The sequence below is a fragment of the Eutrema salsugineum genome, unplaced genomic scaffold (genome assembly GCF_000478725.1).
Source record: "Eutrema salsugineum unplaced genomic scaffold, Eutsalg1_0 scaffold_23, whole genome shotgun sequence".
Classification (NCBI taxonomy): domain Eukaryota; kingdom Viridiplantae; phylum Streptophyta; class Magnoliopsida; order Brassicales; family Brassicaceae; genus Eutrema; species Eutrema salsugineum.
Window position 1 is genome coordinate 585,218 of NW_006256805.1, and position 13,497 is coordinate 598,714.

The window sequence follows — 13,497 nt, forward strand, 5'->3', positions numbered from 1 at the left end:
ATGCTTGAGATATTCTTTTAACAATTCATTTGCATTGCATCTTATTTCTTGTGAATATTAGATTAGGTTTAGTTTATAATTTTTAACCAAAAACCCCATGAGTTTATGACTTTGCTTACTTTCCTAATTTGTTGTTTCTCGCAGATTATGCACCCTTCCTGTGGATCGACACCCTAAGTCCTACAACGTACATCTGTGCACTTGGAGACACTAGGATTTTATAAATTTAAAACTTTTTGAGGACCAACGGGCTTGTTAAAAACAAACCCTAGGTCCGCAAGCCCATCAAGTTTTTGGAAAATTCAAAGAGAACGAAGATGGAGAAATCGAAGAAAAATAAAGATGGAGATGGAGAAATCGAAGTAAAAGAACTATATCGATGTCGACCACTTGCCGGATTCTACGCCAAAACAATCTCTCACGACTCGATTTGAATTTCTTTTTGAACTGTCTTCGATTTTAATTTCAGTAAACAAAAAGAGTCAATAAGCCGAATATTCATAGAAAGCATCAAAATTAAAAAAGTAACACTGATGTGACATAATTTCTCCATCACTGTTTATATGAGAAGGTTATATTACCATTTACCCCTCGTCTCCTTTCTTCTTTCAACATTTTTTCTCTACCTTCCTAAAGAAAAGAACAAGCATTTCTCTTTCTTCTTTCTTAGAATTTCGTTTTCCTTTTTTCTTTCTACTCTTCTCTCTTTCCTCTTTTCTTTATTCAGCAACCAACATTTTTTTAAACCCACAGCATTTTTAAAATTTATCTGGACAATTCTCAACAATTCGGTACAAAATCATACAAAGAACTGGGTGAAAATTTGGTAAAAATCGGACAAAATTCAGTTAAGTTATAAAAACCAAGATGATGTGGATATATTTTATAGTATCAAGTTACATGGTATTGTAACATATTAAAAGTTATTGTATCATGTAAAATTTATAAATTTACTGCTAACATTTTGATTAGTACGATAACATAGTTGTTATCGGTTAACTTTCATGTTTTTTTTGTTGGAACATCAACCTTTTTGTAGATGTGATGATTTTGTAACAAGTTATATTTGATTGTAACACGTTAAATTATATATTGTAGCTCTATCATTTGTTTTAACACGGTAGCTTAATCATTTTCTGTTTAACTAATATATTATCTCTAATTGTTAACATGTTATTGTATGGTATAAACGTTTAGATATAGCTATAACTTTTTATTTAACAAGATAACTAAAATCTTGATTTTTTAACTTTCAGATTAACGTATCAATATTCATGAGAAGAATATTGATTCTACAATTTATCTTCAATCACCAGAAAACCTAATGTATGAATGAATAGTAATCGCTATAAACCCAGATATCAAAATTAATTTAAAATCTCAGAAATTTTACACCTAAAACTCACTAAGAAAACAAAGACAATAGAAGATTGTATTTGATTGAGAAGAAAAGGTTCTGAGAGAAATGAGAAAAATAGACGAGAGAAAGATGAAGAGATAAAGGAGAGAGAAAGAGAAAAATGGGATGTAAAAGAGAGAAAGGAGAGAGAATAAGAAAAATGAGAGAGAATGAAAGAAAGGGTATAATGAAATTTTAAAAATATAAACAGTAACAAAATTTCTCTTCGTTACTTTTGCAAATACGACATTAATTTGAGTTAAAGGATGCAAATACTCAAACAAAAATAGGGTAAAGGGAAATATGGTAAATACAAGGAACATAGATCGGATCGGGTTTTTTCGAGGTGGGTTATCGAATACCCAAGTCCAATTGTAAATAATGCGACTTTCAAGGAGAGGGTAGTAAACAGATCGGTTTTGGCTATTTAAAATAAATCAAAACGTAATTGAATACAGAGACAATGACATTTGAGCTCTTTATTTAGCGAGTTGTGGCATTTTATCATTTGATTCACGGGAGTAGATTAACTATCCATATGTGATTTGAGTTTTAAATATAATCTATCAAACTTCTCTTGTTTCACTTTTTGATTTATTTGATTCTTGAATCCTTGCGAATTATATGATACCTAGCTAGCACCTTTCTCGACTAATTTTATCCAACGCTTATTTAGTTGTTTTGAATTTATTATTTTTGTCACTGTTTACAGCCCACAAACAACCGAATATATTTTTGTCTTAGCTTAATTCAATTCCATATATTTCTAGATGGATTCGACCCGTAATACTACTGTTTGCGTATAAGCTCATAAATGGTACTATGTTTGCAAAGACTAATTCATCAATTAAAACCTGAGCACATCATTCTTTCACTCTATTAACTGTCTTTTTTTTCTTGTCCTTAACGTTGTGGTTAGTGGCAGAAGCAGTTTGTAATGAGGAGGGTCAACTGATCCAGGTCAATTTCTAAAAAAAAGTTATATATACTTATATATTTGGAAGGAAAAATAGTTGATATTGAAAATTTAGTTTAATGACGGCTATAAAATTTTCTCAGAATACATTATAAATTAAAATTGATCTGATAAAATTTTTGGCTAACTTCGTCACTGGTTGGGGTCTTGTGTTGTTTTTTAGTTGTTTATTGACTTAAGTATGGGAGAGCCAACCAAACACCTCATCATCGTATTTTATGGGTTTTGACGTTCCTTTGTTTCCTTTTTATTTTTTTAGGAGCCTTTCCTTAAGAAGAAGAAAATGCCTCAAACAAATAGCCATGAAAAAACTATTATTTCATGGTTATGCGTATCATTTTACTAAAAATAGATTACATATAAATAAATACATATAATGCATATTGTAAATATTTAAAACAAATAGGGGATACAATAGAAAAGAAATATAGTAAACGAAGAGTTAACAAACAACTTTTAAAAATTATGTACAGTTCAATAATTACAATTTTTTTCTCATACTTTAATTTCAAAAATTTCTTATTATACTTTTTTCATTTTATATATCTATAATTTTATATATAAGAATATTAAAATCTAAACCTTATGAAAATATATAAATTATCTATAAAAACATAATATTATCTGTGATATTAATTACGTTGTTACATATATGATAATGAGAGTAGTATTTTGATTTTTTTTTAATTTGTTAAAACATGAATATAAATTAAAGTTCGTTATTAGGATGACCCAAAATTGTATACTTTTAATATAAAATATAAACATTTTGGGGTGATTATTCAGAATTCATAAATATAATATGAAAGAATCATCTATGTTGTATTTTTTCGTAACAACGGAATGATGGAGTCTATTTTGGGACATGAAATTGCCAAAAAAACGGAGAACAAAGTAAACTAAATAAAGGAAAGGACAAGAGTGGGTGTTTTCACGGAAAGCACGCTATTGAAGCTGTCAACATGAGTTGTTTTGATCATGCATCTTCACCTATTTATCTATTGAGATATATTTTGCTTCTTTTTTTTGAATCTGGAGGAGGAAGAGGTGATCCAGACCCCGACATAGGAGGAGAATCCATCGCATGAGATGCCATTTTCCTCCTGGTAGGGGTTTGGTAAGCACACGTCTCCTAAGTCTGGTAATTTAAGGTATGTCGGATAAATCTTCATTTAAGAATTTATTTTTTCGGTGGTCTTCATTAGTTGTATCTTGGATGGGTTTAAATTTATTAAGAATCCAATTTATAAGTTCTTATTTGGTTTCTGAGAAATTGAAGAAGATTGACATCAAGTATTACATTACTGTCTCATATCGAATTATAAGCAATCATACATTCATTGCAAGTATTCACAATCATCTATAACATGTTGTAAACAACCAGCCTTTTGTTTAATATCTTTTTCTGACCACTATTAGGATTTTTTTGGGTCGGGATCTATTAGGATTCTATTATAGTTTTGAATATTTCTTCAACCAAATTGGTGCAATTCGTATTTTGTATTATAGTTTAAAGTTAAAAGAACATCTTAATCTCTTAGACATTCAAAAGTTTTCTATTAATTTAAGCCAAGGACTAACCAGAAATGCTTTTTGTTATTGATAATTAATCCTATGATTAAAACACTCTATATTAAGTTTACTTATAATTGTTTTTCTTAAACTTTCTAGGTTTTGAAAAATGGAAGACTCAAACAGGATATCATCAAACACGGAAAATATTGGATTCATTGGAAAAGAATCAATGGTTCCCAAAAAAATTCCGGGAAATAGCATTGCTCCTCCTAGTAATATGCACCACCACAGTGCTTCTTTAGATAACCTTCTCATAGAGGAGCAACCAGCTTGGCTCGATGACCTCCTAAGTGAACCAACATCACCAAAGATGAGCAAGGGTCATAGGCGTTCAGCTAGTGACACATCTGCTTACTTAAACTCAGCTCTAATGCCTTTTAAGCAAGATGAAATGAAAAATCATGTTGCTGGTCCTTCATGGCTATTTCAGAACATCAACCGTCATGAAGATCTGTGGCAGCCTAAGTCTCATGAGAAACACGATAAATCGGGATGGGAATTATCTACCACAAATGGAACTAATCTCCAAACACATGTGTCATGGGGAGCTGTAAATAAAGTAAGTACTTCGGCGTCGAAATCAGCTGGCAAAATGAAAGAAGGAGGCTCTGCAAAACCCGATGGTTCGGGATCAAAGACTGACTCAAAGCGTATCAAACAGTAAGGGCTCTTATTCTTGTTATGCATGGTATGATGGTTAATTATATCATCATTATTAAAATAGGCATCTTTATATCTTCCATAAAACTTACAATGTCATCCTTTTCTGATGTGGATTATAGTAATTTATATTTCTTTTGGATGAGTTTCAACGTTGCTTGCACTACTCATCTCACCTAGTCCACATGGTCATATATGTTCTGTTTATTGCGTCATAATAATTTCTAAAATCACTAAAAATGCAGTCAAAATGCTCATCGAGCACGTCTGAGGAGGCTTGAGTACATATCAGATTTGGAAAGGACCATCCAAGTGCTACAAGTAAGATTTTAAAACGAGTGTATTCCTTGAGGTTCTTTAATTTTATTACCAATTTAAAACACTAGTTATATTTTACATGATGGAGTATTCTTCAACAGGCTCAGGGATGTGAAATGTCATCGGCGATTCATTACTTGGATCAGCAGCTAATCATGCTTAGCATGGAAAATAGAGCTCTCAAACAACGTATGGATAGTTTAGCAGAAATCCAAAAGCTTAAACATGGTAAATAATCTTTAAGCTCCAATAAAATGACTAATAAAAAATCCCATAATGTGTTTGTTAGTTTGCTTGTGAATTTGTAATATTTTGGTGGCTGGTACAGTCGAGCAGCAATTCCTAGAGAGGGAGATAGGAAACTTAAAGTTTCAACAGCACCAACAACAACCACAACAGAACCAGAAACCAATGCAACAAATGCAGCAAAACCGATACAACAAATATCGGCCACCCCCTACACAAGAACCTGAATCCCAGTTTGCAGCCTTGGCAATATGATTTAGGGAAATCCGAATCCATTACCAGTATAATAATATGCTCTATAAGAGCTATTACTTTTTTTTAATGTTCGTACATATAGGTAAACCCAGTGATACTTGATGTCTTCAGAATTATTAAGCAAATCATAATAATGTATATCACAATGTGGATGATCACATTTTTTTCTTTTGCATTTCTATGTTTATGACATATTAGTGAATCTACTACCAAGAAACAACTTCTTTCATTGTAACTTGTAAGTCTACTCATTTATGTTTTCCCCAAATTGTCAGTTTACTTTTGTTATATAAATATATATATATATGTATATATATATATGTGTATATATATATATAAAGTGTGAATTAATAGACATAGAACACCTACTAATTAACTCCTTTGAAAAGACAACATATGGTGAAAACAATGATGAAGTCATGTGAAATATGAAATATGAAATATTAATTAACTACTTAAATACTCTATCTATGTGAAATATCCACATTTTTATGATTTTAACCAGATTTTTAGTTATTTATTTTAGTATTTTTATTCAAATTTAAGTAATTTTCTGGTGTTTTTTTAATAGAAGTTTAAAAAAAAATTTAGGTTATTTAAACAAAAAGGACAAAAAAGAACAAAACAAGATATTGGACAGTTTTCTAGCATGAGATGTCTAGCATTCTTTAAATGACTTTTTATCGATTGATCAAGATAGAGAAACTAGTCAGTTTTCATTTGGACATGATATTAAGTCAATCAACCAATTCTTGTAAAGACATGTCAAAGAAACTCAATAATGGAACAAGTGCAGAATGAAATTCAGCTAAAGAGAAATGTACATAGGCACCCATTCTCACGGTCGCGGCATGAGACTGAGGTCCAGCTGCTCAGCCTGAGAGGAAGCCACTACTTGCTCGTTTTTGAAACCTTAATTTCTTATTATGATAAAGAAAAACCATAACCGACCTCTAAAACCCTAAAACCTATAACTGCACTTCTTCTTCATATTTTTAGGGGGACCTCCGCGATTTTACAGCCACCACCTCTAAAACAAACACTATAGCCAATAATATCTTATAGTTCTTAAAGTTCTTATTGCTTAAGAGAAAAAAAAAAAATCCATCTCTTTGTACCACCTAGAAAAGATTTCTAAACCCTTATCCTTTTTAAACAAAAAAAAAAGAAAACCCTTATCCTTTTACTCTATTTTATTATGAATTTATATTCATCTATTGTGTTCATTTTCTTGATTATGACTGAGTAACTTTTGGGCTGAAAGGTTTGCAAAGGGGATTCATAGATTGATCACTAGGTTGTGAGATTTAGGATTACCTTTAGATTTTTTTCATCTGAATTCATAATTGGCCATCTAGCAACATGTCATAGGTTAATTTGCTCATCGAAGATATTAAATTTCATTAATTAATTCAGATAAACAAATATCTTTAGACTGCAGGATTTGATCTAAAGTATTTTTGTGAAGTTATTAAACTAGTCGTTTTAAGCTTATTCATATACTTAATGTATAAACTGGACTTTGGCAATGTAAGTGGCTAGATTTCGTGATTACTATTGCAGAAATACGTTAAATTTTGTTAGTGGTTTGAGTTCTAGCAAATCTATTGAATTTTCCTATTTAATTTATTGATTAAATTGATCCGTAAAATAATGCTGCTAGAGTTAAATATCACAGAAGAAGTTTTAAATTTGTAAAACCTAGTGATCTGTAAGTGTACAGCAGTGCAATGTAGTAATTAGAGTGTCGATCCACAATAATAGTTATCTTTTCTGCAAAAGTTTCAAGCTGGGATTAGTAAACGAATTCTAAGACTCAAGGAAATTTTTAGAAAATTTTGGTGTCACAAGAAAAGTAAAATCAATTTGAAAAAAAGGAAAAGCAGTAAACTTAATCGATATGGGTCAACAATTAAAATGAATGTTGGGCCAACAGGAATATCTTAGGGAATGTTTGATTCATGCTAGAGTTTCAAGCTCTTAAAATTGGGTTCTAGTATTTTACATAGAACTCGAAAACACATAGGTATGACTAGCTCGTTGTCATGTAAATAACCAACTAATCACTTAAACTCGATCAATAGCTTTCATCTCTAGTCACTACAAAAAAAAAAACAAATATTGTTTAAAGGTCGTCACAAAATGTTACGAACTATTATCATTCTTATTCGTCACAAACTGTTTTAACATTTTATAACGAAAATGAGTTTGTGACGATTTTATTGTGATGTTTTATAAATTGTGACATTTTCGTCACAATAGAAATTTTGTGACGAAATATATATATATATATATATATATATATATATATATTGTTACATAAAAATTGTAACAATAATCAATTTTTTTTGTAGTGAGCCCGGAGAGAGATCATGCACCATCATATTAGTTTCATCTTTGCTCACGATACTTTATAGGTAACTTTCATATCCTACAACGATTTTGTTCTCCTGAATCTATGTCTGGATAAATAATAAAACACTCTTGTGGCTTAATCTTCCTAGGATCAGTTGATAGTTTATGACTCTAACTTCATGCAAAATGAATAAACTTAGAAGAGATGAGATCTAGAATATGGCTAAAAAAACAAACAATCATAATCAAACATCGAGTCCCCTTCGATGGATCCCTTAAATCCAACAACTAATCTACTCTGGCATAATTAAAGAAAGCAAAAACATAAAAGAAGATTGCATAAACTGAATAAAAGGTTTAAGATAGAGATCTCTATTTTTCTAACCTAAAAACTAAGAAACAAACAAAAAAAAAAATTGAGTGGTAAAGTATTATGGTGGCACAGAAAATTAGGTCTTCTAAAATACATATTTATAGGTCTTCAACTCTTTTAGGTTCCTTAGAGTTTTCTTTGAAGAAAATGCAAAATGGGCTTGAAGTTGGGCCTCATGGCCGAGATCAGTTGGCTGCGGGTCAAGACTCTACAGGACTGGCCAGATGATGGTTCATCGCGGCTGCGAGCTTGGAGGCGTGGCTAGACCTGTGTTTATTGCGGCTCGGATGCAGATCAGGATGGTTGATGGGACATCTTGATCTTCATGTATCTTTAGATTGAACCTTTAGATTATCTTCAAGTAAAGTGAAATGGAAAGTCAGCTGGTTCCTTTTGAATGTCTCCAAATTTGAGATAAATTAGACGGTGAGAATGTCTTCATTTGAGACTGAACTTTCGACAGTTAGATGCCGAACTAAAAGTATGATTTTTCTCCATTTTGCAATCACTACAAGAAAACAATTGTTTTCCAACGATGCATTACGACGGTTTAAAAATCGTCGCAAACTTACAACGATTGTACGACGATTTTACGTCAAACCAAAAAAACGTCGTAAAACCGTCGTACAAAAAAGTCGTCGTAACTTAGTCGTACAATTTACGACGAATTACGACGATTGTACATCGATAACGAGAAATTTGATATTAATTGCAAAATCGTCTTAAATTAGATGTAACATTACAACGAATATACGACGACTTGTATTCGATGTAGACTTACGACGATTTTACGTCGATAAAGGAGAGGTGAAGAACATTTAAAACATGTTTACCTAACTAATGTAGAAGAAAGATTTTATCGCATAATCGACGTAAAATCGTCGTAATATTATTTTTGAATGTAAAATCGATGTAAAAAGTCATCGTAAAAGCGTCGTAAAGCCCGAAATTTTGTTATAAATAGATCTTCATTCCTTCTTTCAATCACAACACATCATCATTCAAACATAAGAGCATCATCATCCTGGAGACCCATTGTAGGTCTCTTAAACCTTAGTATAGTGTTGTAAATCCTGATATATTGGGTTGTCCATTGCTGGAAACCCGAATTAGTAATCTTTGAAAAAAAGAAGTAATAATATTAAAAGGTTTACTCCATTCACGTGGCTAGACGTGACATAAGAGACCGGCTCTTTTATTGTCTAACTAATAAAAAGAGATAGTATTTTGAGTTTATTTCAAGATGTCTATATACGAGCTAAGAAGCTGGATGTATATGCGTAAAGATTCAGATGGGGCGTTGACAGAAGAGTTCAAGAACGGGTTAGAAATATTTATGTATCAGGCTACAAATATGGAGAGAACGAAAGATAGCGAGAAGATGTTTTGTCCATGTTTGAAATGCAAGAATACGAGGTATACACTAACCAAAACCGTGTGGATGCATTTATTAAATAGAGGGTTTATGCCGCAATATTTTGTTTGGTATCTACATGGAGAAGGATATGGCAGTAATACTCATGGGAATGCTGGCAGTAGTAGTAATTATCAAAGTCATGTTGATTTTGATGAATCGAATTATGGTCATCAGCCTAATCAGTATCAATCTGATCAAAGTCTAGATCATGATAGGATGCATGAGATGGTGACTGATGCATTTCATGAAACGCATACTGGTAATATTGTTGAGGAACCTAATGTAGATGCCAAACGATTTTATGATTTGTTAGACAATGCTAATCAGCCAATCTATGAAGGATGTAGACAAGGCCTGTCTAAATTATCGTTGGCAGCTAGGATGATGTCAATTAAAACAGATCATAACCTGGCTGAGGTTTGCATGGATGATTGGGCTGATCTTCTGAAAGAGTATCTACCGGAGGATAACTTGGCAGCAGCAACATACTATGAAATACAGAAGTTGATTTTTAGTCTTGGTCTACCTTCTGAGATGATAGATGTATGTGTTGACAATTGTATGATATTTTGGAAAAATGATGATCAGTTGGAGGAATGTCGATTTTGCCAAAAACCAAGATACAGGCCGCAAACTGGTGGGCGTAAAAGGATACCGTACCAACGTATGTGGTATCTCCCTATAACTGATAGGTTAAAACGACTTTATCAATATGAAAGGACAGTTGCATCAATGAGATGGCATGCGGAACATACACAAGTAGATGGAGAAGTTGTTCATCCATCAGATGCAAAGGCATGGAAACACTTCAATATGGTATACCCATATTTTGCTAAGTTCAAACGGAATGTCTATCTTGGTCTGTGCACTGATGGTTTTAGTCCATTTGGTATGTCTGGTAGACAATATTCATTATGGCCAGTAATCCTAACTCCTTATAACCTTCCTCCAGATTTGTGCATGCAAAGGGAATTTCTTTTCCTAAGTATTTTGGTTCCAGGTCCCAATCATCCGAAGCGAGCTCTCGATGTATTTCTGCAGCCACTCATACATGAGTTGAATCAGTTATGGTATACCAGCGTTCGCACATATGACTGTTCTACGGGAAAAAATTTTACTATGCGGGCTGTGCTTACTAAGCGATTTCCCCGCTTATGGTATGCTATCAGGATGGACTACACATGGGAGGTTATCTTGTCCTTATTGTCTTCTCGAACTGATGCGTTTCAGCTAAAACATGGTAGAAAAACTTGTTGGTTTGATTGTCACCGGAGGTTTTTACCGGATAACCATCCATATCGGAGGAACAAGAGGTTATTTATGAAGAACAAAAGTGTACATGTCCCTCCACCCGTAAATTTAACAGGAGCTGATATACATGCGCAAATCGAGCATTGGAGGGCAGAGGAAACAGTAATGCGTGGCGGAAACTGGCACATAACTGGCACATGAAAAGTATCTTTTGGCAACTACCCTATTGGAAAGATCATCTGCTCAGACACAATCTTGATGTCATGCATATTGAAAAAAACTTTTTTGATAACATCATGCATACATTTATGAACGTAGCGGGAAGAACAAAAGACAATGGTAAGTCAAGATTGGACTTGCCTGATTTATGCAACAGAAGTGAGTTGCATATACTGAGAAACGGGAAAGCACCAGTTCCTGTATTTCGGTTGAGTGCAGATCAAAAGTCAGAATTGTTCAGATGGGTTTCTTCTGACGTTAAATTTCCTGATGGGTATGTTTCTAATCTTTCTAAATCTGTTGAGAAGGGGGTAAAGTTTGCAGGGATGAAAAGTCAAGACTGCCATGTGTTTATGCAACGATTATTTCCATTTGCATTTGCTGAACTCTTGCCCAAAAATGTCCATGAAGCTGTTGGAGGCATTAGTGTTTTTTTTCGGGATCTTAGTACATGAACATTATCAGTTGATGTAATATCACAACTGACATCGAATATTCCAATCTTGTTGTGCAATTTGGAAAAGATCTTCCCACCATCATTTTTTGATGTAATGGAACATCTTCCTGTTCATCTCCCACACAAAGCAGAGCTCGGAGGACCAGTTCAGTACAGGTGGATGTATCTGTTCGAGCGTTTCATGAAGCATCTTAAGGGTAAAGCCAAAAACCTAGCTAAAGTGGAAGGCTCAGTTGTGACGGGAAGCTTGACGCAAGAGACTTCGCACTTCACTTCGTACTATTTTGCACCGAAAGTACGAACACGCAAAAGAGCTACTCGTCGATATGATGATGGAGGAGTTGGCCAAACATATGCAGTTGAGGGTGTGCCTGACATATTCTTGCCAATCGGACGTCTTAGTGGAAAACTAAAAGAAGTTTGGTGGTCGAATGAAAAAGATTATCACAGTGCACATACGTATATCCTGCTTAATTGCGAAGAGTTGTCATCGTTCGAAAGGTACTTTTTAAATTACAGAAGAATAATATATTTATATATATATATATCTGTAATCAGTATTAATTTGTTTTCTCAGCACATTCGTTGATGAGGTTAAAGAATGCATATATGGGGTTTCTGAAACTGAAATCAATGATCGTAAAGATCAATACTATGCCCAGTGGTTAAAAGCGCAAGTACGTATATATCCAAATGATCCGAATGATTTTCCAACATTGTTCCTTATGCAAAATCAAGAAATTAAAGCAAGTTTTTTTCTTATTAGGTGGATCCGAATGATCCGGATGAATTTTCAATATGGTTCTATGAGTTACTACTAGGTCTGATGGCAAAAATAACTACAGTCTCTATGTATTTCACTCGGGGCTATGTTTTTCACACATATCGTCACGGTGCAAAGCGGACGACAACTAACTATGGAGTTTGTGTGAGGGGTGAAATAGATTTTTATGGATTTCTGCAAGAAATAATTGAAGTGGAGTATCCTGGATTGTTAAGGCTGAAAACTGTTCTCTTCAAATGTAATTGGTTTGATCCAACTGTTGGAAAAGGGGTACATCTAAACAAGTTTGGAGTTGTTGACAACAAATCACGATGGTACAACAGGTTTGAGCCATTTATATTAGCTTCTCAAGCAGAACAGGTAACATTTCTGTCATACCCTCGAGTTCAATCAACAAGAATCTCATGATTAGCTTTAGTTAAAGTGGCTCCGAGGGGCAAGATTGTAGGGGTTGAGGATGTTCCACTACAACAGGACACTTGCTTAGATCTGACTGAACCAGAAGTTGATGAGGAGATTTTCTTAATTGACCCTCGGAACAAGCAAGTTGAAGATCTTCCCGATGATACAGAAGAAGAAGGTGATGATGAGTTTGCTGAAACCGATGATGATGATTTGGCGGAAGACGACGGTGATGGTGACGAAGTAATAGAGGAAGATGAATCTGATTGATTTTCATGCATCGTATTTAATGAATGTTTGTTATTATGTAATTTGTAACTGTGTTTGTTTGAATTTTTTTAATGAAAAAAATTCGATTTTACGACCGTTTTACGACGATTTTAATAAACCCTATACTCTAAGTTTATGTTTTAAGCCCTGAATGAATAGGGTTTAAGCATTACGACGATTTTACGACAATCAGTCGTAACATCGTCGTAATATTACGATGATTTTACGACGCATTCACAGGTCAGTCGTAAAGTCGTCGTAATATTGAAATCCAAGATTTTGAATCTTTTATATCTGATTGGTTGTAAGGTATTTCACAAATATTTTTGATTGGTTATCTTATTTTATATGAAAAGCTGTCAATCTGATCAAAATCAGAAATTTGGAAAAAAACATACATATTTACAAGTTCATGCATGTTTTTGTAAATGTTAATTAAAAGGTTATATATTAGATTAGATGATTTCAAAATTTATTATGTCATGTACTAAATATGTCATACATGCAAAGTTATGAACCTATTGTTATATGTTAGGATAA

General features: G+C 33.2%; 1 protein-coding gene across 1 annotated transcript; it reads left to right on the forward strand.

Moving 5' to 3' along the window:
* Window positions 1–3,379: 3,379 nt before the first annotated feature.
* LOC18015406 (uncharacterized protein At4g06598) lies at window positions 3,380–5,587 on the forward strand. The gene is made up of 5 exons (XM_006397386.2): window positions 3,380–3,526; window positions 4,047–4,610; window positions 4,856–4,931; window positions 5,030–5,156; window positions 5,257–5,587. Exons 2-5 carry the CDS (start codon window positions 4,057–4,059, stop codon window positions 5,427–5,429), a joined length of 930 nt encoding a protein of 309 aa, XP_006397449.1. The 5' UTR covers window positions 3,380–3,526; window positions 4,047–4,056; the 3' UTR covers window positions 5,430–5,587.
* Window positions 5,588–13,497: the final 7,910 nt, after the last annotated feature.

Bases quoted from the DNA above. Each gene is read 5' to 3' on its own strand.
- LOC18015406 (XM_006397386.2), top strand. From the start codon at position 4,057: ATGGAAGACTCAAACAGGATATCATCAAACACGGAAAATATTGGATTC. The intron at 4,611-4,855 runs GTAAGGGCTCTT...CTAAAAATGCAG, and splicing joins GACTCAAAGCGTATCAAACA to TCAAAATGCTCATCGAGCAC. The intron at 4,932-5,029 runs GTAAGATTTTAA...ATTCTTCAACAG, and splicing joins GGACCATCCAAGTGCTACAA to GCTCAGGGATGTGAAATGTC.